Source organism: Alnus glutinosa, chromosome 2, assembly GCF_958979055.1.
Source record: "Alnus glutinosa chromosome 2, dhAlnGlut1.1, whole genome shotgun sequence".
NCBI lineage: Eukaryota > Viridiplantae > Streptophyta > Magnoliopsida > Fagales > Betulaceae > Alnus > Alnus glutinosa.
The window spans coordinates 34,001,344-34,029,157 of NC_084887.1; the positions used below are offsets into that span (position 1 = coordinate 34,001,344).

Below are 27,814 nucleotides of genomic sequence, written 5' to 3' on the forward strand. Positions count from 1 at the left end.
AAAATTCCAAACTTTTTGGTACTTTATATTACATTAATCCCTTCTTAAATTAATCTTAGTAATTAAGATTATATCTTATATATATATATATAAGATTATATAAATTAATTATAATTTGATCCGTTTAATTAATTTTTTAAAATTTTAAGTCATTAATTTTATGTTAAATTTTCGTATTATGTCAAAAACTATTCAACCTTATTATAAGTGGATCGTCCTGTCCTACAAGAAATGCCGAGTATACATTATTGTACTTGAATGGAACATGTAGAAATTAATGAAATTTATTTTTCATTGTACCTCGTGTTTGTTGATTGAGACATCAGAAAAGAAAATATGGATGCCATTTTTTATATTTTCTTTAATTTAAATTTTGTTGTGAGTGTGGTGCTGTCCATCGATGTTAAGATTGTGGTTCTTTATAATTATTTATTTAAATTTTAAAAAATTTAGACAGATAATTATAAAAGATCATTTATAGGACTTACATGATTGAATAAAAATTGAATTGTCAATCACTTATCTGATCAAATGAATCTCATAAGCGATCTTTTACAATCACCTATTAAAATTCTTCCAATCAGATAATTATAAATAATTCTAAACCTTGATGTCATTGTCGTTGGGGATGATATGAATTATGACCTATCAAGATGGGCCAAAATATACTAAATGTATAATTTATTGTCAGGATTTGATTCATACACAACACTATCATAACAATCACACAACAACCCTTCATATGAGGGTGGGTTCCAGTATGTGGGGTCTACCATCATATGAGAGGTTGTTGTGTGATTGTTGTGTTGGTGTTGTAAATTTAACATTTTTCTTTATTGTCATAACTCTTTTGCCACCTATGCTTCTTTTTTTCTTTTTCTTTTTCCTTCCATTTTTCGTCCTATAAATAAAAAATTTGTGATCATATTCCGTCTGTACTAGGAGAGGGAATTTTAAGAAAAGAGAGAATCTGGTATGTTTGATAATGTATTTTGTGGGTTGTTTTTTGTTTTTATTTTTTTAAAAAAAATTATAATGTAATATATTTTTTTTAAAAAAAAAAATTTATTTTATTTTGGGATAATTGCACTGTTGGTCCCTGTGGTATGTCATAATTATTTTTCACTCCATATGGTTTAAAAAGTGCATGGAAGGTCCTTGTGATGTGCAATAATTACATTTTACTTCCTGGGTCGATTTTTCGTCCACCATTTTGACAGAATCTATTAGCCCTACACATCAGCGATATGTGTCCATCTTCATAAAAAATATAAATTTATTAATAAATAAATAAATTTATTTTTTTTAAAAAAAAAAAAACAAAAAAAAAAAAAAAAAAGAAAACTGGCAGGCAAGGGGTGGCTGGGAGACCCCTTTGGGGTTGGCCCCGCGCCACCCCCTTGCCACCTGTTTCTTTTTTTTGTTCTTTTTTTTTTTTTTTTTTTGAATTTTAATTTTTTTAAAAAAATAAGTATTTTTATTTATTTTTTTAATAAATTTATATTATTTTATTAAGATGGACATGTCAGCGCCACACCACATGTTGCCAATAAGATGGCGACACATGGCGCTGACGTGGCATTTGACGGAATCTGTTAAAATTTTTAACGTAATTTGACTGTAGGGATCGATTTGTAATTATAGCATATCACATGGACCTCTCATACACTTTTTAAATTATAGAAAGTAAAAAATAATTATAGCATATCACATGGACTAACGGTGCAATTATCCTTTTAAATTATTTGTAATGAATACATTTTATTAATAATAATAATAATATTATTATTATTATTGGACAGAAGGAATGAAAAATGCTTTCTTTTAAGACTACGGAAGGGGCAAGTGTTTCCATTTCCAATCATGACAATTGGAAAGGAAAGACAAAAGAAGAGGTGCTCATGATTTTATATAGAATAAAAGTGTGTGACACGACATCTTTGGCTCCACTAGGTACTCAATTACAATAGATGCTTTTGTAAACGTACATAAGTACTTTTTAATTTACAAATAATTTACAGTTTTGGCGAGGCCTTCTTTATTTATTTCAAAAGTTTATGTAGATGAAAATAATAAATCTAATTAAACTTATCTAGTTAATTAATATTCTTTTTTTTTTCTTTTCTTTTTTTACGTGTGGAATTAAACAATACATAAATTATTTAATTAAAAATGAGAAATAAGTAACGAAAACAAGTTTCGAATTAAGACTTTAATTCTAATACCATGTTAAATAAACAAAAAAGCACATAGATGTTCTAAAACAACACAATTTGAGATTAAGATGTGTTGGTGCCTCTTTGTTTTGTTGTCTTGGATTTGGAGTCTAACAGTGCTTTTACCACTTTAGACTCCATTCGGTAGTTGTCGTTGTTTTCAAGTAAGGATTCAGATAGGTCTGTCTTAACCTATGTCCTTTTAACTTTTATAACCGTCTTGTGCGGTCTCTTGAGAGGACTGAGTCACTTGTCTGACCCATTTTTTACTATTTGTAATGACTTCAACACTATTGTAATTTGTTTTGAGTTTATTGTTTGAGAGTTTATTCTTTTCTCAATTATAAGATCGCTCACTCCTTCATTCCAGATTATAAGTGGAAATGATCCTTTCATGCAGTCCTTTCATAGAAAAAAAAAAAAAAAAAAAAAAAAAAAAGAAAAGAAAAGAAAAGAAAAGAAAGAAGGAGAAAGAAAGAAGGAAGAAGAAGATGTTTGCCGCACATTTTCATTTTCAAAGATAAAAAGTAATATAAATCTCAGTTGAAAAATTTGTATGTTATGATTGTGCTTTGAGAACATGCATGTTTAGCTGAGAATTTTGATGTTAGGACTGACCCATGTACCTCCTTTATGGCTTTATGTCTCCCTAAACAACAACATTATGATGTGTTTGAACATTGAGCTATACTAGGATAGTAATCAATTATTTTTGAGCTTGACTAAAGGCAGGATCAATTTTAATATAATTTTGCGTAACAATCAGTTACTAAGAAGAGTTGAGCATCTAATTAATTTATTATTTAATTTTGCCGTTTCCAAAATTCAGAATTTAATTTTTAAGAAGGCACCCATTTGGCTGCCAATTAAAAACGTAAATTTTTTCACATTTTTAAATCGTCATTCTTTGAAATGAATTTTTAAATAAGACGCTTTGTAATTTTATTTAAATCGTATGGAGCTCAAACGCAGCCTTATATATTTTCACCTTCAAAATATTTCTTCAGGTAAATATTTGATGATTGAAATATTAATACAAATAATATCTCTTCAATCATCAATGAGTAATAGGAAAAATGAAATTGAGGTTGACTTTAATTGCTCTGGAGTGTGACATATTGACAATCGATCTGTTCACGTGGAAAAAGCACACTCAGACACGTGGGGCGCACCCATATACCATTATCTACCGGAATTATTGCGTGAATGTACGGTTGGCATATATTATCACATAAGCTTTGCACGTGAAAGTCAATAAAATATTATTAAATAATTAAATTCCGAGAGAAAAATAAATGTTAAAATATTAATTAAAATATTAAATTTATAATTTGATGTTTGGAAAATGCAAGGCAGCAGCACTTATACATATATCCACGTGTGGGATATAAGCTTTTTAGTAGAGTGGAAATTAAACAAAAGTTCACTTTTTTTTTAGTGGCTACTAGGAAGCCAGCTTCATGTTTCTTAATTAAAAAAAAAATAAAAAAAAAATCTTTGTATAGTACGAATGTTTTCTCAAATCAGCTCTTCCTATCAACCTAATTTTGGTGAAACCTTATTTTTATTTATTTATTTTTTTTAACGAAAGATCTGAGTATTTCATTGATCAAAGATCACGGGTATAAAATTATTACATCACAGAGTATAAAACTCTACAAAATCATAGCCACATGCTATGAAGTTACATAGTCATTGTCTCATAGATACAAACAAAACTATTACAATAAAGTGCTATCTATGACTTTCGTCTTCCGCTAACCTATATACAAAAATAGTTAAATAGTAGATCTGCTTCGAGCAGACTATATCTAAGACAATGGTAGCCAAATATTATAAAAAATTTTATTTAAACCGGTGGCGAGAGATAATCTCTCACACCGAATTATCCATACTGTGAAAGATAACCCCTCACGCATGATTAACTTTTATCTCATAGATCGCCCGTGATGGCAGAACTAAAGAAAATAAAACTCTTATTCAAAGCAAAAACACAACCAGCAGCAGTGGTTATAGAGGAAATAAACGGCACATCACAGAGGTAGATGGACAGATGCATAGCGGATAGGCCAAACTTGTTGATCTAATCGGAGAACACATACAAACAAAATAAAAAACCAGAATGTGAGGGAGAAGGTAAAAGCGGGGAGTAGAAAGTGAAAGGGAGAAGAATAATGAGCATATCTGCTTCCTCCTTCTCTCAAATCTGTTTTACGAGGGGTGAAGTATGTCTTGTAATCAACTTCTTTAGTTGTTTCACTTAACTTGAGATGTTTTATCCTTAAAACTTGAAAGAGACTCACAAATTGTTATCTTGACTCTTCTACATCTCATTATTATCCAAGATATGAGATTCACATATTTTATCTCGGATATTATTAATTTTATCCCAGCATCTTCTCTTTAGAGAAGTTAGGAAGGTCAACAAAAGTGTAAATTTTTGTGCTCACAATGGTCGCAGCCACATTCCCATATCCAAATTGTAAGTGGAAAATATCTCACCCTAGCTAAAATGGCTGCTTGTTACTGTTTCTGTTTTTAATTTACTTGCAAAAAAAAATAAAAAAGTTGTTTTTTTCTTCTTTCCTTTTTCTAAGCAATACAAAAATCAAGGGAAGGGGCTACAAACAAGAGCTAAAGTAATGTCCACTTAATTGACGCCATAGCTTATAGGAAAATAATGCATCAAGCTAGTTCTACAAATTAGCCATCATACCTTCCACCAAATAAAGTGAAACCTCAACCAAACTTGATTGGATCATTGTCACCCCAATCATTCCTTCATTATATTGGAAATAATCACTTATTTTAAAATCTTAAATTTATAAAAATTGTTGAATTTAATTAATTAATTAATATATTAATATTCTTCCTTATGTGTGAGTTTAAATTTTTATTTAATGAATAAGACTTAACAAGCATGGAAAAAAATTTGAATTATTGAGACAAATTTGAATTGCTATACTACTTTATTAAATTATTATTTATTTTAAAAATTTAAGCACGTAAGAAATAGTAAATTTAATTATTTAATTAATTTTTTTTTACACAATTAAATTACTTAACACCAAATTAAATCCTTTATGACTTCTGGCCATGTGTTACTCAATGGAATCAAAAGTTTATCGTGCGAACAAGGATCAGTTTGGACGGGAAGCTAATGTGATGGAAAGTTGTCTTAAGACAGAAATTAAGGTCGTAACTTGTGGGAGAGGTAGCTTGTTAAAATTTAGGTTTTTTTTCAAAACAAAAAATTAAGCCGTAATTACTAGGAAATTGATGAGTAACGTCACGTCTAGGAGGATATCTGTCCTTAAATCCATTACAAGTGTTCTTGCACGTTCGTCAAGAAATCCACGATTAATCAATCAATCAAACTTGTCTTTGCTTCGCTTTGAATTGAACAATAATGAATAAATCCCACGTTCAGTGTGTTTAGACGTAAAATATTTTATTTTTGGTGTTTGGTGTAATTGAAAATTATAGCCAATGTCAGTACAGTTTTCAGTATGATGATGAGTTGCACGTTCTTCAATGTTTTTCACGCTTCCTTCCGATACCTAAATGAGCTTATAAGATAAAAGTATGCTAAATGCATAAAATAATAAATTTGTCGTTTATACATATGTATGAGCCTATTTATAAGTAAAGAAGTGAAGTTAAACATGAATTAAGATTCCTGTTCATACTTGATCTAGGAGTGCTTATCAGAGCCTGATTTGGTCTGTGAGTCATATCCTCATTTAACTGGGAGTTGGACTATTGATCTGATTCTTCAAAGAGTCCTTATTGAACCTGAACTGAGATTATTACTCCAATTTGACTTGGAGTATGATTATCCCCAACAGTTAACATAAATGATTTTCAGTTTGACCGTAAAATCTCTTTATTTTTTTAAAAAGATTTATTTTATGGATTTAAACTCTTAATTATTCCAGGCACATTTGTGGGAATCCACCACTGTTGAATATTAGAGTTTATTGATAGCCCGAATTTATTGTCGAAGGTCCTCGAAGTTTGGTATCTAATTGCCAGATTCCGGAGTCGGTGACCGCCATCGGATTCCGGCAAAATAGGTCGAAATTTGGCCGATGCCGGAATTTGGCACTGATTCGTTGGAATTCGATGATGTTCAGCATTGTCGTCGGATTCCGACGACCTTCGTTGAAATTTGGTTGTACTGTGCCAAATTCCTGCTACTTTGCCCGTAATGGAGGGTATTGGTATCCAATCGTCAGATTTCGGCGCCGGTGACCGCCATCAGATTATGATAAAACAGGCAGGAATCTGGCACTGGTTCGTCGGAATCCGATGACGTCTAGCACTATCACCGGATTCCAACGACTTCCCCAGAATCTGGCCAAGACAATTTTCGGCGAAATTGGCCAGAATATGGCCAGCACGGTAGGAATTGGGCCAATTCGCTGGAATCTGGCTGTATTTGCCATATTCTGGCCAGTTTGGCCGGAATGGGGGGTTTGGTTATGTAAATAGTAGTTCAATACTCTCTTTTGGTAAGAGTGTCAGTTTGTGGGGGCATATTGATAATGACTGATAATTCACGAGAGAAAAATGTAATTACCCCGACAAATTAAATTAATCATCCAAAGGCACTAATGGAAAACAAATCTCACGAATCTAATCCAATTGGTGAATTTCAACATATTATCAAAAGAGTAATGCTATTTAATAGATTGTTATACGACTGTCATACAATTTGAGGATGTGATAGTGAAAATCATTTATTAAATCAGTACTTCTAAAAAAGAAAAATAAAATAAAATTAAGAACTTATTTTTCATTGTCATATTATCAAATTATTTGATAATTATACAACGGTCTATTAAATATGATAGCTCATTATCAAAATTCAAAAGCCAAGAGCCATAAAAGGGGCCTAGGCTGCCTAGCCTTTGACTCGGGCTTGGTGGAGTCAGCCATTTCTCAAGCCCATAACTAGGGTTTTTCGATCAGCTCACAACCTGAGCCATTATTTCTTAGTTGAGCAAATTGTTAGTCTCCAAATCCGCTATAATCAGCTCATTCTCCACAATGGATTAAAATGTGAGTGGTTGTAGTGTGTGATCTGATCTGCACTAAACCTGTCCCATAGTCAGCTCAATTTCTTGTTGATTTGGACTCTCATTCCCATGACACACTGGTGGGGGCTGCTGAATTGACCCATTTTACATCGTCTACTAACAAAGTTAACAATGACAACAAGCAAAAGAACAAAAAAAAATAAAAAATACATTGCTTGAGAGGTGAGAGTATCATACACAAAAATGACAAAATAGACTCTAGAATTTTCAGCTCGAATTTTAGGGAATATTGGCCGGGAATGAGAGAAGAGACTTCGGGTCTTGAGGTGTCCGCTGTCCGGATAGGCCTCCAGGCAGCTTGGGGTATAGGGCTCATTTGCCTGGACTCCTCAGAACTCGGAGTCTCCCCCTCCTTTGTCCAAATTTCTGGAAATTCGAACAAATTTTTTTAGCAAATGTCAATCCACATACATAACAGAGAAAAGCAAAAGAAGAAGAAGAAAAATCAGTTACTGCATACAAACTAATCCTTTATTTTCCCAAAGAAAAAGAAAAACGTATCCCTTTGTATTTCATTCATTATATGTTCATCTTACATGGATTCCCATTTTAATTTGCCCCTGCAATTGCTTTTACACCATTGAAAAAGCAAACATCTTTTGGAGTCCACTAAGAGCTGCCTCTACAATAAAAAAGAAAACCAAATGAAGATGGAAATAGTGGCATACTTGTTCACTATCTCTAGTACCAGTTGAACTAATTGATTTGTGTTCTTTCAGTAATTCTTGAAGTTTCCCATGTTCAAGCAAATCTGTTTAATTCACAGAACTCGTATTTCATTTGTAATTACACGTTTAGGCTGGTCTAGTTGGTATTGCAACAGCCAACAGCAATTCATGGAAGATCATCTTCTAAAGTTCTCAACCTTGGAGGGTAGTGCCTGTCTTGATCTTCTTCATCAATCCAAAAATTTGATCTACAGCTCTTGAAGAACAAGCAACAAGCAATTGTATCAAGAACAACAAGGAGTGAATACAAGTAACCAACGAGCAGCCCCTCCAAGGCCATAAACGCAGCAGGCCTTCCATGGGGGTGATGATAAGCTCTTACAACCCGGTACCGGAACAGGGCCTCAATAGCAGCAAGACCACAACTGAGAGGGAGAGACAACAACAGAGCCGTTGAATTTGTACCCCTTCTAAGCAAAAGAGCCTTGTGAATGGCCAAATAGCCGTTGCAGCTCCCCATCCCAGCCACAACTAAAGCTAAGTTGCATACAACCACCATGTTGGCAAGTATGGAGTAGAGAACAGTTGAGATTACAAGCAAAAAAATGGGATTGTTGGAAAAGAACACAGAAGCTCTAATGGTATTAAAGGCAGCCATGTTGATAGTCATGTTGAGGATCAAATTGCAGAGGTGGGTTATCAGGAGAGGCTTGTAAAGCGACATAAAAGAGATAAAAGGAGGTTTGTGGTTGTGGTTGTGGTCACTTAGAGCTTGAATTATAGACGCTTTAGCGATGATAAGGGAGGAGAGTATAAAAGGGAGACTCAGGAAATAGCCAAAAATGGTTTGAGAAAGATTCATATTGAGAAGAGAAACAAATAGCCAAGAGGAAGGAAATCCTGCAGCATGGAAAAGGGATTTGAAGTGAGCATGAATGATGGAGGAAGGTGGTGAAAAAGAAGGGAAAAGGGCTTGTGATAGGAGGACTGAGGCAGAGAAAGGTAGCATAAGAAGAACTGCGGTGGTGGTGAAGTAGTGAAAGTTTTTCAGAAAGGTGTAGATTGATAACCTGATGATTTTTCCTGCTCTCTCCATCACAACAGATGGGGCTTCTTCCATTCTAGTGGGCATGTGAAGGGATTTGTACCACAACCAGTGCACTGTGATATAACAGAGACAAATGGATATTTCTCACCTTATTTTCAACAAATACTATAATGTTTAGCTTCTTATTTTCCTCGAGCATTCCAACTAACACAACTGCTAAGGGTGAGATATTTTCTTTGGGTTCATTATGGCCTAGTATTTGCCTAAACCTTTTAGTTTCTAAACAAGGCACCGATGCTTTAATAAATCACATGCGGATCGGATTTAGGTGAGATTAGGGCCTCAGAGCACAACTGGTGCTGAGTGCTGAGTGCTGAGTGCTGATGCAAAGAGAGAGACATGGACGTGCCTCATTAATTACTTGTCTTATCCTTCCATTTTGTTCGGTCATTAGTGGGTGTTTTGGGATTAACCCCCATAAACTTATGCTGCTCGATCTTATCATATTGCCGTTGAAGGACATTCATTCATTCCAAAATATTGTCTCCATCGAAGAAAGCACAATGGTTCTAAGAAGACTTGCCAATACAAACGAAGAAGAATTATTATTATTATTATTATTATTTTTAAGGCAATAAAGATGAATTTCTTCCGGCCTAGTTTTTTCTTTTTCTTTACTTTATTTTTATTTTTATTTTTTTTTAAAAAACAAAATTATCCTACATTATTTTAACAAATGAAGATAAAAATTAGTCTTATACACAAAATTTACACATGACATCAATATCATTCTTACCGTTATAAATTCTATTAGAGTAATGTTATGTATTACATCTTTATTTTATTTTCAAGATGTAACAGTGCCTATCAACTCTTAGATCAATGCCACATCAACCCTTTAAACCGTCATTGTTAGAAAAGAAATATTAAAAAACGGATAGACACTGCCGCATGGCCCACATTAGTCTAGTAAAATAAGGATGAAATAGAGTTTAATATTTGGCATTTCTCATTCCATTAACATCCATCGGATTTCGAATATTTATGATCACATCTTTTATAATATATAGTTATTTTAATTACTTATTTTTATTTACCGCTATATTTTTGCTGAAATATTAGCACCCTAGAATTAACGGGGAAAAAAAATAAATAAATAAAGGAGTTGAAGTCCTTGCGTTATACATATACGTTCTCCTACAGTGAGAGAATATCGTTGGAAGAAATTAGAGTCAGTATGACCATATAATTGAGGATACTAGAAACGTACTATATTGTTTGCACAAATGGAATGTCAACCATGTCAAATAACAACTGAATGGAGCGGTCCATCGTCTTGCAAATGAAGTTTTATCTATGCTGGGAGAACATGTTCTTATCGAAGATGTTCCTTATTGTATTTATGATATTATTTTTTTTGAGCGTTGTGCTTAATATGTTTTTATAAAAAGTTCGCTTAATTCCCTTAAAAAAAAAAAAAAAAAAAAAAAAATTGTTCCACAAGTTGTCATATTGGACCAAATCCGTTATGACGACACGTGCCCTTCAGGTGGACGGTGCTCAAACATCCAAATGAACGGCTGGGATTAGCGCTGTGACCACCAAAAAGTCACAGACGACTTCCCTATCGACTTTGTTCCATCCCTGTGCACCGGGCAAGCTTTGCGGTTCCGAACTCTGATCCCCCTCTCCCACCCGTAAAGCTCATCCCCTGCGGCCTACTCTTCACGGTGAGTCTTCCTGTACCCAATCACTCCCTTGAGTCTCTCATCTCTAAGGGTCTTTACCATTGTCCCTCTCCAAATCTTTTTCCATATATACATACATAGACACACGCATATATAGGATTTTTGTGTTTTCGATGATTTTGGTTAAGGGGTTTTGATTAATTTTCATTAGCTATTATGTAGCTGTGTTTTCGCAGCTCATCAGGCCTTGGAAATCTGTTAAAGTTCTGTTTTCTGAATGAATACATGCATATCTGTGTATGTATGGACGAAAATGTTGTTTAGGTCCTTTAGCATGACATGTTTGACGATCTGTGTAGTTGGTTTGCCTACGTTATTTGCATGATTGTGATTTAAGTTTTGGTCCCCGAGTTTGGTAAGTTCAAAGCTTTAATGAAAAGATATAGCTGAATGGGTAAAACCATGTTGGATGCTGGTAGGATTGTACAGTATAATTTTTTGGGTATGTGAATTGGAGAGGTAGTTCCCAATTGACCAATTTGAGGACTGAGAGCAGGGTGGTGGCAGTGTGTGTGATATCATTGAGTTGAACAGGCTTTGATATATGCTAATCATTTCATGGGTGGTTTTTTTAAGGTGAAACACAGGTTTATTCATCTCACTTAATCAACTTCTTAGAAGGGTCGCAGAATTTCAAGCATTTAAATTTTGACCCTTAGTTTGAACTTGTGTAGTTCTTAAACCTAGCTCTTTAATTCAAATCGGGAAAATATGATTGAAGGTCTAAACTGAGAACTTGGAATCTTTGTTCTCTGGATTATGAGGGTTGGCTCAATACATGTTGTTTATTTGGAGTACTTGACAAGAACATGTTGATGCCTATGAGTAATGCCAGAATAGTCTCATGAAGGTTTTTATATATTCTCCTTGCATGAGAATTGTTTTATGCAATTTCTTTGCCACATCTGGATATTCTTCCTAGATAATTATCATTTCTCCTCGTATGTAAGAAACCAAGCACAGTTGTTTATATAAAACTTTGAAATCTATTGTATACAGTCTAGGAAGTTATCGTACCAGTTCTTCTGAATATATTAGAGCGAGCATTTGTACTCCACTGACATGAAGCCAAAATTCCCTTTATTATACGCGGAATGAAGGAGATGAATATAGTTTGGGACTCGGAAAAATGTCAAGGGTGGAATTTTTATTTTTATTTTTTTTAATTTTTTAAATCTTTTCTCTGAACTGGTGCAATGCACAAAAGTTTTTTGGACAGTGACAAGGAATTCACCTATCTAGAGTCTGATTTTGATTCATTTTGCGAAAGAACACTAGTTTAAGGTATTAATTCTCTTATTTAGCCAACCAGTTGCAGAATACATCTACTAGGGAAGATTTTTATTGAATTTGAAAGATGAATATTTGAAACTTTTTTCTAGGGTTATTTTGCTTTCTGATGTCAATGGTTGGGTGACTGATTTTGACTTTTATGCAGCTGTGAGAGGAAGAAAGTGTTAGTTGTGCTAACCTTTTTTACTGATTTTATGCCGTCACTATTTTCATTTTTCATATGTTGATTATGCCATTCTATTACTTCATTTTGTGTATAATATTAAATTGATTCTTGAGCTTGAATGATTCAGGTGTTTGTTTACGCATCCCTAGGATTGATTAAGAGTTGATTTTGATTGATATGGCATCTAGACGCAATGTTCATTACAGCCCTCTTCCTGCTGATGAAGATGATTATGATGGTATTGCAAGAAGACAATATGACCCTCGGTTTGACTATACACCCAAATCCTTTGACAAAATCCCATGGAAGTCCATTACCCTTGCACTTTTCCTCCTATTTTTTGGATCATTGCTTCTTTTTCTTTCGTATTTCATCTTCACTGGTCACATGGGAGGAGACCGATCCCAAGCGTATGGCCTTTTGGCACTAGGAGTTCTCTCCTTCCTCCCAGGTATGTCAAAACAGTTTTCATTTTACTTTGTATTTTGTGACAACAAAATGGCTAATGGGAAGCTCTATGCAGATCTTGGAGCATGACTATAATACAAAATTAAAATTAAACAAATTAGAGATAATAGCACCCCCCCCCCCCCCCCCCCCCCCCCAAAAAAAAAAAAAAAAAAAAAAAAAAGAGTTGCTTGAAAGATTTAAAAATAAGAATCTAGAGAGGAAAAAAAAAGGGTGGATCACAAGTGAGCCCAATATCTGTTAGATTCTGACCTTTTTGTACTACTCTTGTTTAAACAAAATTTTAAGGCAGAGAGATTATCCTGTAGTGCTATAACTCAAGATGCCCGTTTTAATATAGAGTACATATTTTAAGTTTAAAGAATAATAATATGAGCTAAGAGTGGTTTCTGTGACAAATTACCATATATGTCAGAAAACATGGATGTCCATATTATCATGCAAAATCCTTTGACAAAGATAAGTTGATATATACGGACTTTGAATTTCCAATCTCATTACAAAACATTAAGCCAACACTGCTGAAAACAGTAGTTGCCTTGATATTTTTCCAATAGAGTGTTGTTTTGAGTATCAGTAGCGGCAGATAAAGATTTCATAGAAGCATGAAAAAACATAATGAAAGAAGATAAATTTTGTGAATTAACGATTAGATATTCTTGAGGTATTGTTAAACTGTATCCAATGAATGGCTTATGATTTGACTACTTTTAATATCAGAAATAGCAAACGACATGCATATGTATGAGCTGTAAAATTCTTTATTCCAATTTAGATTTCCTTTTTGGTGTAATTCACACAAGCATAGAAGAAAAAATAGCCTTGCACAAAATTGTGATGAGCTTGCCTAATACCTATTCAATGCATTATTTTCTTTATCAGATAAGGTCTATATTTGGGGAGTGGAGGGAACTTGAGAATACTTTGTGGTTTTGGTTTACACCATTGGTGTAGAATGCTAATTATTGCATCTTTTTAAACACTTATTCTCATGTTTTGCATCAAAATGCGAATTTCTTTCCACAATTATGCGACGCATTTTAAGATAAGAAAGTGAAGTCCGTTGCAATTGTGTAGACTGCAGCTTGTGAGGAAATTGCAACTCTTGGTGATTTTGTAGGAAGCAGTATTGTGTAGTAGTCCTTAACTTATTCTACCTTGCTATGAATTTCTATTGAGTGATGTAAAGGAGCCTATCCCCCTCATGGCATGAGATATTGTCAGTGGTTACTTGTCAAAAAAAAAAAGAAAAAAAAAAAAGAGATTGTCAGTGGTCTGTTTGTATGCTTGCCCCATTTGCATGTATGGCATGATTGTGTTTCAAGTAATACTTGATTAAGTAGCTGTCAGTTCTATGGCTGGGGGTGGGGGTGGGGGTCGTAATCCCTTCAATTACTTTGACACTTCATTCGAAGCGTTTTCAAGCCAAGTTGGGTGACTGCCTTTTATATGTATTTGTAGACTCTGAATCTGTGACATACTGAAGCAATGTTCTTTTCAAGAGCATGTTACCTAGCCATTAATGCCTCATAGAAGTGGAATATTTGTATCATAGTTTTGAGAATCTGGAGCTTTTATTTGTTCGGTAAATACCGTAAATTATATTGAAATATATGGCATCTTTTTTATGCACAATTTGGTTTGCATCCTGCGACAGAGAAGGGTATGGTACAACTGAGTTGTGTTTTGATCATTCCGCATGTCTTCCTTTACAAAAATTATCTTAAATGAAGCATGAACAACGTTTCTGATTCTTCCGAGTTACTTTCGTAAAGTCTCCATTACATTTCTTAGTAGCTTAATCAATTGATCATCTTTATATTGATCTTGATTTGTTGCTGCAGGCTTTTACGAGACTCGAGTCGCATATTACGCATGGAGGGGTGCCAATGGATATCGTTTCGCTTCCATTCCTGATTATTAGTGCATGTGTCTTTGTAATAATGTTCCTTATGTAGGTGTATGAATGCCATTTTGAGTCCAAGGGTGTTGTTTGACACACTGACAAAAACCTGTTGTATAGAACGACGTGCATTATGTAATCTGGTTTTTATTTCGACATGCTTATTCTTCAAATTCCCTCTCTATAAGGTCGTTTTGGTTTCATTCTGTAAGTATAAATCTTGCATCTTGGAGACAACATAAGGAGTGTTGTGATAAGTAAAAATTTGGTCGCAGCCTTTAGTTTTAGTGTCAGAAGCACTCGGCCTCTACTTTTAGAGCACTAGTAGCAGATGCCTTATAAGTAGTTTTTTTTTCCCCTTAAAATAGGAAAAATGTGAAAAAAGTTGCCAAAAACCATACCACAATAGTTACCCTAAAATAGATAGTCACCCTTGGAAAGCTACAGTGCTACCCAATGTAGCTTCCTAACAAGATATTATAATAAAAAAAAAAACCATTTCCCTCTCCTGCTCCTCTCTCCTTCCTCCTTCCCCCGTCCTCCACCGTCTTCACCTCAATTTCACCTTCCAGGCTTCCACCTTCCTCACCGGCTCACCCCTTCTCAATCCCCACAAACACATTTTTTGACCACGTCTCCACAGCTCAAACTCAAATCAAAATCTAAAATTTCTTTAACCCCGGCAAAGCCCCAAGCCCAAGAATCACCTCCCCACGTCGATGTCCGGAATCAAATCCATCAACCCGTCGTAGAGGCCGAGGATCTTGAACAGCTTCTCGAGGGATCGCTGGCTTATGCTTATCGCTTGGGTGAAGTTAAAGAGTTGGATCGCCGGGCCATTCGTCATCTATTGCTCATCGTCGTGGAGACGTGGTCGTCGGATCTTCACAGCTCATTGTCGTCATCTATTGCTACTTCATGAAATTGTGTTTTCATCTGGGCTTTCTTCTTTGATTTTCTCGGGAAAAGTTTGGTGTTTCGAAAAATTTGGGAATGCTGTTGTTTGTTTGGGGTGGGGAACAATTGCGGGCGATTCGGGAATGGATGGATTGACTTCGTCCATAGGGTAGAAAGCGAAGAGAGCATCGCCGGCCGGATTAATGGGTGACGAGAAACAGGGCATTTGGGTTTGTGGGTGGTGGGTTTTGAGCGAGAGAGAGGACGGAGAAGCCAAGAGATGAGAGAAGAAAAAAATGAATAAAAAAATAAAAGTAAGAAAGAGAAAAAATAATAAAATAAAAATAAAAAACAGTTTTTAATTGATATAAGAAAAGATAAAGGGAAGCTGTTGCGGGGTGTTTTTGCATAGGAAAAAAAAAATGGTTCGGTTCCCTAAATTTTTCATAATTTAAGAAAAATGATTGAGAGTCTGCTGCTAGTGCTCTTATTAAGAGATGCTCTTAGCCTCCCTCATCTCCCAATGAGACACTACCCCGCCTCCTTCGTGAGTGTTGGGGCAGGAGGTATGGCTTTCGTCTCCGTCCCCTTTTGAGCTTCAATGGTCGGGTACCCCTTTTGTAGGATTTTGGTTCGAAGTTTTGATTTTTAATTTACAAGGCAAAATGACAAATTTTAGTTATTTGTTTGTGTTTTACCTTAGCATTTTGTATTTCTTGGTTGGGCTTCAAATTAAGGAGAGCTTTGTTGCATTGAGGAAATCATCGTAGCTTTCTTCAAGATTACTCAAACCAGCCGTGGACTTTAATTAGTTGGATAGCCTTTAGACTAGTCTTACGTGTTACTGACACAGCCGTTGAATTAAATACCTCAATTCAAACAAAATACGGTATTGTACTTTGCACCATATAAAACTGGGAATGATATTAGACTAAACAGATAATTAATAAATACAACTTTTATATACTAAATAATCTATTCTTTTTTTATATAGATAAAATAATCTATTCTTAAATAAGAATAAATTTGACATTAACATTTTATTCTGATTTTTTTTTTTTAATCTACTTTCTAAATATTCGCCTATATTAACTTAAACACATATACGTTTAAATTACACACAAAACCATTTTGAAAGGAGAAATGATCCCTACACTCATTTCTCACAACAGCCCCATAACAAGCTGACGTGATTGGTAATATTTTATTATTATTTTTTGTTTTCTTTTGTTTAGGGTAATAATAAAATATTACTAGCTACGTCAGCTTGTTGTGGGGCTGTTTTGAGAAATGAGTGTAGGAATCATTTCTCTTTTGAAAAATTTATAAAAATTTGTTTGGGTTTGCGATTTCAAAAAATACATTTTTAAAATATACGATTGAAAAAAGTGATTTTTAAAAACGCAGTTAAGCGTTTGATAAAATTACAGTTTGACATTTAAAATCGTAGGTTAACCTTTAAAATTATGCGTTTTTAAAAAAACACTAATTGCCTACGATTTAAAAAGGAAGTTTGTACGTTTTCAAATCATAATTTTTTAAATTATTCATTTTATGTGATTTAGTTTAAAAACAAATTTTTTTATCAACGAAATCATATTCCAAACGCAGGATTTTTTGGCTAGCAATTATTTTGGATTTTTTTTTTTTTTTTTTTTTTGAGCATCCTCTCCGTCATTTTATACCTTTAAATATTACTTTCCACAAATCCCAAAGCATCAATTCCGGAAAAAAACTTGGTCCGAGCTATTTGAACTACCCAATATGCCCTCAACAATCCAACAAAATCCCACTTGAGAGCTTCAGTAAAAGCACGTAATTTCAGGGAGGCAATTGTTTGTATGAGACTGAAGATTTCGTCATCTTCGACTCCGTAACTCCAACGCGAGCGAGACAGCGAGAGAGAGAGAGAGAGAGGAAGAGAGGGAGAGTAAGCGCGAGGGATAAAGAAAACGTAGCCACAGGTCAGTGCCTTGCTTGGCAACGATTATCGTAATCTTGCAATTTCTTGTTTTTCAATTTTTCGTTTGGGCTTTTGGTTTTGGATTCTCAGATCTGTTTCAGGTAGTGTTTGAAGATGGTGTGTTGGATTGCTAGATTTCTTTTTTCATTTTTTTGGGGGGGGGGGGGGGGGGGTGGATTTTGTGTAATCTTGATTGGGTTATTGTTTGATTTTCATTGCCCCTCTGATTTGTTTGTGTAGCTGTTAATTTCCCGCGAATATTGTTTTTTTTTTTTTGGGTGTTTTTGTTAATTTTGCTTATACTAAGTGACGGTTGAATATAGATTTGTTAATCATTTGTTTGAAGTTCGAATGATTCTTTAGTATTTGGATGGTTTAATGGATTGATTGAAAAGCTATGCTAAATTCTACTTTTCCAACTATAGTTGGTTTGGGTTTGTTTCTGAAAGATTGTGAAAGGTTGAAAGATGTGGTTTTGAATAGTGAAATTGTAAAGAAGAATGTTATGAGATTTACTGCTGAGTGCTGACTCAAAGAAGTTGTGTTGGGTTTCAAGGTAGGAAAAGCTGATTCTATAGTCGGGCGATCAAGTTTTATTCTCTCTCCTGAGGGCTTCTGAATTAAGGCAATTTGGGGTTTTGTTCAGTGGTCCATCATCCGATTAGGCATAGAAATCTAGAGATTTTCCGGAGCTTTTCTCTGCGTTCTTCATGATGATTTTAGGATGAGGCTTTAGTGGCGTATGGTTGAAAACATAGTGTAATTTGGCTTGGGAAATAAGATGATGAAAAACTGTGTTCTGCTAGGTTTATAGTTGTTTTTGCTGAGTTTTTTTTTTTTTTTTTTTTTTTTTTTTTTTTTCAAAATAATTTACAACTATGGCAGCAGAATGCTAGGCAGTGTGTTTTTTGGTAACTGTGATTTGATATGGAAACTGTTGTCATGGCATCTATCTTGGAACTAGAACACTCACATGGCAGCTAACTATACAAATTTTTCTCAATATAAACAGTTATCATTTTTTTCTTCTTCTTTTCAGTCTGTTGGATTACTATCATAGACAGCATAAAATCGCTCAGTGATAAAAAAATCCCCGATTTTTCATATTACTATCTTTACCCCATGATGTGTTATTTTTGCTATACACATGTCCTAATCTAAAGGCTGATCATAACAATAAACTATTTTAAAGGAGAACTTCTCGGTGAAGTTCTTATAACCAAGAGAGGCTAAGAATGCTGTTAGAGATTTCCATTCCTTGTGGTTGGGTGGATCCTTCTGAACTCTGGACTTTGCTTTATTATGTTGACCGTAAATATGCACTTGTGATTGTTGTAGTAGACAGTGGGAGGTGTCTATCCACTGGTGACCTTTCCTAGGGATGCCTTTGCCAGAAAAGTTTGTTACTTATAATGTCAATTCTATTTTTCTGCATCAGTGTGCGTGTGTATTCTCTTTCAAGTTGTCTTAATTTTTTACCCATGTCTATTAAATAGGAAATGGATAGTTCAAATGGGCTAGGTGCCAATGGTCTGGATGTGTTTTTACAAAATTACAAGCTTGGAAAAACACTTGGCATTGGTTCCTTTGGCAAGGTGAAAATCGCAGAGCATATCTTGACTGGCCATAAAGTTGCTGTAAAGATCCTTAACCGTCGGAAAATAAAGAACATGGAAATGGAAGAAAAGGGTTTGTATTCTTTCCTTTGAGATACTCTGTTCTGTCTGTATGCACACGATTGGATTGGATCATCTGTTCTTTCAAATGAATCTGTCTCTATAATCTTGGATATTAATTATATTGAATCATAATCATATTTCTACTACTTGCCCTAGATGCTTTAAACTTATAATTAACTTATTGGATTAATGTCTGAAATTTGAAAAAGTAAGCATTATATACTTATTCTGAGGTCAAGATTTGCAGTGTTTTTCTCCATAGTTGTAGTTACTTTAAGTCTTGCATTTATGAATACAATGTTTCTTTATTCTTTTTCTTTTTACTTTAATTTTTTCTCTCCATTTATTTTTTCCTTTTAAACTGGTGCAGTGAGAAGAGAAATCAAAATTTTGAGATTGTTTATGCATCCTCATATAATAAGACTTTATGAGGTTGTAGAGACGCCAGCAGACATCTATGTTGTGATGGAGTATGTGAAGTCTGGAGAGCTCTTTGATTACATTGTGGAGAAGGGTAGGTTGCAGGAAGATGAAGCTCGTAATTTTTTTCAGCAGGTAGGGTTGGCTAATATTTTTCAGATTGAGACTATTGTTCATTACTCAAATAAGTTAAAGTAGGCTAACCCCTATGCCTTGTGCAGATAATCTCTGGTGTGGAGTACTGCCATAGGAATATGGTGGTTCATAGAGACCTTAAGCCTGAGAATTTACTTTTGGATTCCAAATGGAATGTGAAGATTGCGGATTTTGGTTTGAGCAATATAATGCGTGATGGTCATTTTCTGAAGACAAGTTGTGGAAGTCCAAACTATGCTGCCCCAGAGGTATGGATTTGTGGCAAGTTTTGCATAGTAAAGTTAATTAACTAATGGTTGTCCTTTTTTATGATTTCAACTTCAGGGGTTACTATCTATGTCAATTTCTTAATAGGTTATCTCTGGAAAGTTGTATGCTGGTCCCGAAGTGGACGTATGGAGCTGCGGTGTTATATTGTATGCCCTTCTCTGTGGCACACTTCCTTTTGACGATGAAAACATTCCCAACCTTTTTAAGAAGATAAAGGTATTTCTATACTTATAATGATTAACAAATGTCAGATCAGCTGATTCTGCAATGTTTTTTGTGGCTTTATGTGGCAGATATTGTTTTAGAAAATTATTGGGCTTTTTAATGCGCTCTTTGGAATCCCCGCTTTCAGTTGTTTATCTTTGATCTTAATTTCAGTTTGGCATGCTTAGTGTGTGCCGTGGTCATACATTGGCTAACAATAGCTGTTCTTGCTTGCATAGCTTATATTTCAGTTTGTACATGCTTTTAAATGTTTTTCTATTTCCTTTTATTGGCTTGTACTTTTTTCCAAGGGGAGAAAAGCACTTTTAGAGGTGTTGATTTAGGTCTTTTCTAGTTTTTCTATCCTTTTCTTGGTGTGTTTATGGCTGGTTGTGTTAAGTTGTTTTCTTGTTGATGACAACCATCTCATTTGGTGGCCTTTTCATATCCATTGTTATCCTTCTTTTATTTTATAATGAAAAATGCTAGCTACTATAATTCTATCAAACATTCATCCAACAAGGTTGACATTGCATTCCCAACTAACCCTTGGATCATTGTTAAATAATAATAAAAAAAGATCCAATGGCTGATTTGGAGTACTATGTCAACATTGTTGGACAATTTTAGGATAAAAAATATAGTATCTACCGTTACTCATTTTACAATTATTCTTTTGGGAGAAAGATAATATATATATGCTGAACAATTTGCTCCAGGGATCATGCTGGTTCTAGAAACCATGAAGTGATAATGGATTTAATTTAGCTTCAAATGGTTTGAATGTTAATGTTTGTGGTAGATCAACATTATGCACTCAACAGACTTAAAATGGTGCTAATTGTCTCAACTGTGGCTCTTGATTTTTATTATAACTCATGCACTTTAGCTTGCCGTGCTTTAGATAGCCTTTTTTATACACCCTATCTACACAATGCTTCGTCTCTATTAATAAAATTTCTTATGAATTAATCAGAAAAAGTGTAGCTCTAAACCATTATTGTAGAACCCAATGACTGATAATGTGGTGTTAAAACTGAACTATAATGTTAGTCGACTGGCATTTGATGCTGAACATCAGCTTTTGTGTTACCTATATACAAAAACAGGACCGTGAATCTAATATGTAGAGTAGCCTCATTCAATTTTATGTAGAAGATAATAAACTTTGCCTTTACTGGTATTATTGTTTTGTTGTGAGATTTACTTCATGTGCCACTGGTTGAGTGATAAGTCCAGACTCAGTGTTTGAGCTTTTCTTTCTAATATTTATTTGTTTATTCTTTTCCCCTGCTCTGTAACATATCCAAATTAGAGTCATGCTGCAAAGAATCCACAGTATTTTGAACTGATATCATTTTGTCCTTTAGGGTGGGATATACACTCTTCCCAGTCATTTATCATCTGGTGCAAGAGACTTAATCCCAAGGATGCTTGTGGTGGACCCAATGAAGCGAATGACCATTCCTGAGATTCGCCAGCACCCATGGTTTCAGGCTCATCTTCCACGTTATTTAGCTGTGCCCCCACCAGATACAATGCAACAAGCGAAAAAGGTTTGTAGACTCTCTCTCTCTCTCTCTCTCTCTCTCTCTTTCTCTCTCTCTCTCTCTCTCTCTCTCTCTCTCTCTCTCTATTGCATGTTTTGATTTCAGTTATAATAACTGACAGTTTTGTTTTTAATCAAAAGCCTGCTAAATGGCCTTCTTTGTGTAGATTGGGAAATTGCTTGCTTTATTGATCCATTCGTGGTTATAAAATTATCTGACAATTGGGTAACATACATGTTATGTCGTGTATGTGGTATTTGTTTTATATAAGCTTGGTAGTATTTAATTCTGCTATCAACACATTTTGCAGATTGATGAGGAGATTCTACAGGAGGTGGTTAAGAGGGGATTTGACAGGAACCAACTGATTGAATCTCTTCGCAACAGATTACAAAATAAGGTTTGAACGTTTTCAGACTAATATTTTCCTACAATTTTCAAATGGTGTCTTATATCTTGCAACTTATTTCAGGCTACTGTTGCATACTATTTGTTATTGGATAACCGGTTCCGTCCTTCCAGTGGATATCTTGGAGCTGAGTTCCAAGAGACTATGGTGCGCCCGCCTTTTGTTAAGTTATTCTATGCTTATAAAGTTTACTTTAGCAATATTTTTTTTTTCTTTGATGAAGTTATTTGGAGCCTCCTGTGGTCTATTGGATGGCAGTTCTCTGAGTTTGTTGTGAATGCATTTCCATTTGAAATGGGCCCAACCTTGTTGGTTGCCTTTTTGAACTGCCTAAGGAATAATAGTAGATCATTATATTGTTAGCTAGTTATATTCTCATTGGCATGGATGTGTGATTATTGAATGTACTATACTGTTTTGGGAAGTTGGATCATCTAGTTGATTAATAGTTAGATATTTTCTTTATTATATATATTTCCATTTGATTAGGAATTGAATAGATGTCACTTGGTTTTATTTTTTTCTAGGATGGTGGTTTCAATCGTACGCATCAAAATGAGGCTGTTGCTTTGCCTGTTGGGCACCGCCTTCCAGGATATATGGAGTATCAAGGAATGGGCATGAGATCACAGTTCCCTGTTGAGAGGAAATGGGCTCTTGGACTTCAGGTTAGTTTTTAAGCTATTTTTATGTGGGAATAGAACTCAAATTGCCCCACTATGTTGTTTTATATAGTTACTTTTGTTATAAAGTTTGCTATTAAGCTCTGTGAGTAGTTTCTTCTTGGGTGGTATCTTCGATATAGTTTAGTCGGGTCAATAGAAGTTGATTGCTTGGTATGTCGAAAAAGGTCAATGCTTCCATCTGAATAATGCCTTGCCATTTGGAAAAAATGATATGTTTCAGTGTTTGGGGTTATCTGGTTGAATTCACTACCGGCCTAAAAAGTCTAGGAAATTAGTTGAGCCAATCTGACTGCATAGCAAGTGGATAGTGGTAGCAGGGTGAAAATGGTTTTTCCTGAACATTGATAAAAAAAAAATTTGTGCTCATCTATTATTAGTTGATGTATTTTTTGTCTTCATCTTGGCAGTCCCGAGCTCATCCTCGTGAAATAATGACAGAAGTCCTTAAAGCTCTGCAAGAACTGAATGTGTGTTGGAAGAAAATTGGGCATTACAACATGAAGTGCAGGTGGATACCTGGCATTCCTGGTCGACATGAAGGCATGATGAACAATCCTGTGCACAATAATCACTACTTTGGGGATGAATCTACCATCATTGAGAACGATGGTGTTACCAACTCCCCAAATATTGTCAAGTTTGAAGTGCAGGTAATTTGCTCTGCTAGAGTGTTCCTTTCTATAATCGTGATTTCTGTGTGCTTGGATATGTGAGAATGGGCTACGCCTACAAGCAAGCTTTTTTCTTAAAAAAGAAAGCGAAAATAAGAAAAGAGGCAGTTGAATGGACAAGTTTTTTTTATCCTTTCTGCTTATACCTCAAGTATGATTTAGACTATACAAATTCATACGGAGCTATTTCCCCCTGAGTGTTGTGCTAATATATATTTTCTGCTATCTTCTAACCAGCTCTATAAAACTCGCGAGGAGAAGTATCTACTTGATCTCCAAAGGGTCAATGGCCCGCAGATTCTCTTCTTGGATCTTTGTGCTGCTTTCTTAGCACAGCTCCGGGTCCTCTAAAGCAAGAAGGCTAGGATCACAAGAAGACATTTGCCATTGAATCTCCTCTGATGCTTGTGAATAAGAAATTTGCAATGTATATAAACTTAGCCTTTCAGTTTGGTACCTTTTATCCCGGTATTTTTTCGGGTATAGTTTGAGCCATTCTTCGATATCTGAATTGGCTCGCGCGTAATCCGGGTTTTGGCTCAAGCTGCCTTTCCCTTGGATTTTCCTTAATGTTATGACCCTGGTTGGCGAACCTGTCATTCCAATGGAGGATGCTTCATGAGCGATTCGTGCCATTGATGTTTACCCAATCTGGATCATATATGGAGCTCACTTTTGTACTTGTATTGTAAAGTGTATCTTCATGTTCTATTGATGATCCTGCCAACCGATGTTTTTGAAAGACCTCTTATCTCTGTTCTATTTCACTTTTGCTGATGTTTTCTTCTCTGGTTATGAAAAATTTTGGTTCCTATAAGCTTATTGATTTCTCACCCGAAGCTGATGGGCCACATCTAGCACTTGCATTGAATAAAGAAAGAAAGTCTTTTTGCAACTCTCTTTCTTAGAATAAATACATTTAATAGAAAATTAGAAAGTCCTGAAGGACTAAAGTTTGTGAAGCATTTGGAGAAAACCATGGTTGGCCTTGGTCCATCTGAGGTCAGAGATGGAGGAGTCTGGCAGAAGAAAAGAGAAATTATCTCACAAATGGGACAACCTTGTTCCATTGAAGATGAGAACATCATGGAACTAACATTTGTGATTGCGATCAGTGTAATCTTGGATCATTTAATCCAAAGTATATGTAGCATATTACACCTTGTTTTCAACGAGAAGCTCTATGAGAAAGTAAAAAAAAATGTATATGTAATTTCTGCATTCATGACTACCAAGCAATCTTCTACTAGAAACTATTTCTGTTGTTTTTTGGGTCTTAAAATTGTCTTCATACGGATTCAAGCGCCATCAAGGAAATGGTGGCCAGCAAAGGCCTATCGTTCATGACTCATCTGTATGCAATTCTTTCAAAGGACTGTGAAATACGGCACGTCGTCTATTCAGACCAAGTGGTAAAATTTAATTCAATTTTAATAGCGAGCATATTTCAACGGTAGGCTTAGGCTTGCACTGCCTTTCTTTTTTGTATGAAAAAGGCGGTTTTTTATTTTTTATTATTGTTATTATTATTATAACTACGTTGATGATGGGCTTATAATTACATATAGGGTTTGGACGTGATTTCCAAATTACGCACTCTTTATTGTTATTGTAAAAGGAGAAAAGAGAAAAGAAAACTAAAGTTTGATGGAGTCGATACATGCGATGTTGCTGGTGGGGTTTCGCTTTAGGCCTAGCGATGAAGAGCTCATTACGAACTACTTGTTGAACAAGGTTAAGGGTGAGCCGCTTCCCTTGGATGACATCCGTGAGTCTGATATGTATGGTGAAAAGCCTCTCTGGCAAATCTGCGGCGATCTTTGTGATCAGGAGGAGAATCTCTACTTTTTCACCAGGCCGAAGAAACTATCCAAAAACCGAGTGGCATGGCCAACCGGCTATGGGGTGTGGCACGAGAATTCTTCTGACAATGTATATGATAATCAGGATAACGTTATTGGGGCCAAAAAAACTATTCTGTTTCAAGGTGAAAGAAGGCTCGTCCATGAAGAAATCCGACTGGATTATGCATGAGTTTTCACTCGTTGGGGAAACCAACTGGGTTCTGTGCACCATTCATAAGAAAAGACCAGAACCAAAAAGTGGGCTTGAAAGACGCTTTGAAGATCAGTCTTATATTAGTGATCAGGTTCCTGCCACCATTGTCCCTCTTGAAATTGTGACCCCCCAACCCTGGATTGATACAGACATGTTGTTACTTGAGGATGGATCCCATTCCTAGTAGAGAAAGAGGATGCGTTGTGATGTTGTTGAACGTGATGGGCCTCAAGCCACTGAGACGCCTGCTGAATATCCATTTGAATTTGTAATGCCTGTGTTTGAATTTACACTGTCACAAAATTCCGTGGATACTGTGGATGAGAATAACACGCAGACGACTGATTTGGAAACCTTCATGAGTTGCCTACCTGCCAGTAATGATGACTCAATGCCTGAGTTTTATACTTCATATGTTTATCTGCTGCCGCTGCCTTCCCAAGAGGATGAACATTTGCTGCTTGGTATATGGGTGGATTTTGATGATGCTGACTTTGGTATTTTATTTATCTAGTTCGGGACTGGAAACCATTGTTAAAGAGGGAACCTAAACTCTGTTTTGCTGTTGGTATCATTTAGATAAGAAAAGATCGTAATTTTTTTTTTTTTTTGTTTGTTCAATTTTATTGGAGCACATTGGTGTAATCTCTCCTTATTTTTGAATATCATCCCTATTAAGGCTTAAACTTTAACGCTAAAATATATAATAGTCAATGGTGTAGAAACTCAATACTAGGCACTACTGCTGAGACAAGAAAAAGACAAACAAAAAAGATACATGCAGTGACACAGGCAAATAAAAGAAAAGAAAAAAAATGATAACCAAGAGTGCCATGTGAATATCTCGAGGTGAAGAACACCAGAGCACAATTAATTTGCTCAATATTTCCATTGACATCATTAGTCTTGCTCTCTGATCAGCATATGCATCAATATTTACGTCAAATAACAATCTACAAATTCAAGGAAGCAGGAAAAAAGGAATGGCCAACATTCAGCAGTTATCAGTCCTCAAAATCAGACACTAGAGTTTTAATGTACCACAAATGGGAAAGCAAAACAGGGTAAAAATTTAAGAATAAGTAAAAGACTTAAGATTGCTAGTATCCCTAGGCCCAATAACCTGGAAATCTCTTTCCTGTAAGTTACCACATCTCTCATAAAACCACTGCCAGATAATGAATCGCCATGCCAATTGCCACACAAAACAATAAGCATCTGTCTGCAGGGACAGTAGCCATAAATTTGTATCTTTCATTTCCCTGGAAGAACACAATCAAAACGGATAAACTACAAAGATCACTCATCAAATATCTGTTCAACTTTAGTAATATATGAATTAAAAGAGGCTGACATGTTCAACTGCTGTGGAACTAAATAAACCTTCAGTTCAGAGGGATGTTCTACAGGCAACTTTCTGATTTTGATTTCCTAAAAAAGAGAAACAAGACTTAAATGATTAGGGCAGATACTGATATTTAACACAAAGTGATTCTAAATTAAGGGAATTTGGGGTTTTGGGTGCATCATGGTTGTTCAGTGGTCCATTATTCGATTTAGGCATAGAAACCAACAGATTTTCTGGAGCTTTTCTCTGCATTCTTCTTGAGGGATTTTAGGATGAGGCTTTAGTAGCGTATGGTTGAAAACAAAGAGTAATTTGGCTTGGGAAAATAAGATGTTGAAAGACTGTGTTCTGCTTGGTTTAAGTTGTTTTTGCTGAGTTTTGTTTGACAACTGTGGCAGCAGAATGCTAGGCAGTGTGTATTTTGGTAGCTGTGATTTGATTTGTCATCTGTTGTCATGGCATCTATGTTGGAATTATTCTTGAAGCACTCACACAGCAGCTAACTACACAAATTTTGCTCAGATATTAACAGTAATCAAATTTTTATTTTTACCATTTCCAGTCTGTTGGATCACAAATGAGAAAGGAAAATTATCTCACAAATGTGACAACCTTGGTCCATTGAAGAACTGAACATCATAGAACTAACATTTGTGATTGCGATCAGTGCATTCTGGGATAATTTAATCCTCAGTTTATGTCGCTTATAGCACCTTGGTTTCCACGAGAAGGTCTATGAGAAAGTAAAAAATGGATATGTAGCTATAACCATTGCAAGTCACGTAATTTCTGCATTCGTGACTACCCAGCAATCTTCTACAAAATCATTCCTGGAAACTATTCTGTTGTTTTTTAGGTCATAAGATTCTTTCCTGGGATTAATGAAATAAA

The 27,814-nt window shown here is 35.1% G+C and overlaps 4 protein-coding genes across 5 annotated transcripts; 3 read left to right on the forward strand and 1 right to left on the reverse strand.

Annotated features, from left to right (window-relative positions):
- Window positions 1–7,073: 7,073 nt before the first annotated feature.
- Window positions 7,074–9,337, reverse strand: LOC133861227 (uncharacterized). Its single transcript, XM_062296962.1, has 2 exons — window positions 8,184–9,337; window positions 7,074–7,684 (listed from the first exon to the last, which is right to left on the reverse strand). The coding sequence occupies exons 1-2, from the start codon at window positions 9,116–9,118 to the stop codon at window positions 7,648–7,650; spliced, it is 972 nt and encodes a 323-aa protein (XP_062152946.1). The 5' UTR covers window positions 9,119–9,337; the 3' UTR covers window positions 7,074–7,647.
- A 1,272-nt stretch (window positions 9,338–10,609) lies between these two features.
- On the forward strand, window positions 10,610–14,770 carry LOC133859722 (uncharacterized). The gene is made up of 3 exons (XM_062295236.1): window positions 10,610–10,764; window positions 12,369–12,692; window positions 14,554–14,770. Exons 2-3 carry the CDS (start codon window positions 12,419–12,421, stop codon window positions 14,631–14,633), a joined length of 354 nt encoding a protein of 117 aa, XP_062151220.1. The 5' UTR covers window positions 10,610–10,764; window positions 12,369–12,418; the 3' UTR covers window positions 14,634–14,770.
- A 2,544-nt stretch (window positions 14,771–17,314) lies between these two features.
- On the forward strand, window positions 17,315–24,259 carry LOC133859665 (SNF1-related protein kinase catalytic subunit alpha KIN10). Of its 2 annotated transcripts, none has more exons than XM_062295152.1 (11): window positions 17,315–17,473; window positions 18,969–19,161; window positions 19,522–19,706; window positions 19,793–19,975; window positions 20,082–20,213; window positions 21,572–21,757; window positions 22,062–22,151; window positions 22,224–22,307; window positions 22,688–22,828; window positions 23,254–23,496; window positions 23,755–24,259. In XM_062295152.1, the coding sequence occupies exons 2-11, from the start codon at window positions 18,972–18,974 to the stop codon at window positions 23,866–23,868; spliced, it is 1,548 nt and encodes a 515-aa protein (XP_062151136.1). In that variant the 5' UTR covers window positions 17,315–17,473; window positions 18,969–18,971; the 3' UTR covers window positions 23,869–24,259. The 2 variants fall into 2 exon arrangements, with proteins under 2 accessions (XP_062151136.1, XP_062151137.1); XM_062295153.1 differs by lacking the exon at window positions 17,315–17,473 and adding an exon at window positions 17,474–17,573.
- Window positions 24,260–25,182: 923 nt separating this feature from the next.
- LOC133860553 (NAC domain-containing protein 41-like) lies at window positions 25,183–26,089 on the forward strand. The gene is made up of 3 exons (XM_062296136.1): window positions 25,183–25,449; window positions 25,505–25,666; window positions 25,763–26,089. The coding sequence occupies exons 1-3, from the start codon at window positions 25,183–25,185 to the stop codon at window positions 26,087–26,089; spliced, it is 756 nt and encodes a 251-aa protein (XP_062152120.1).
- Window positions 26,090–27,814: the final 1,725 nt, after the last annotated feature.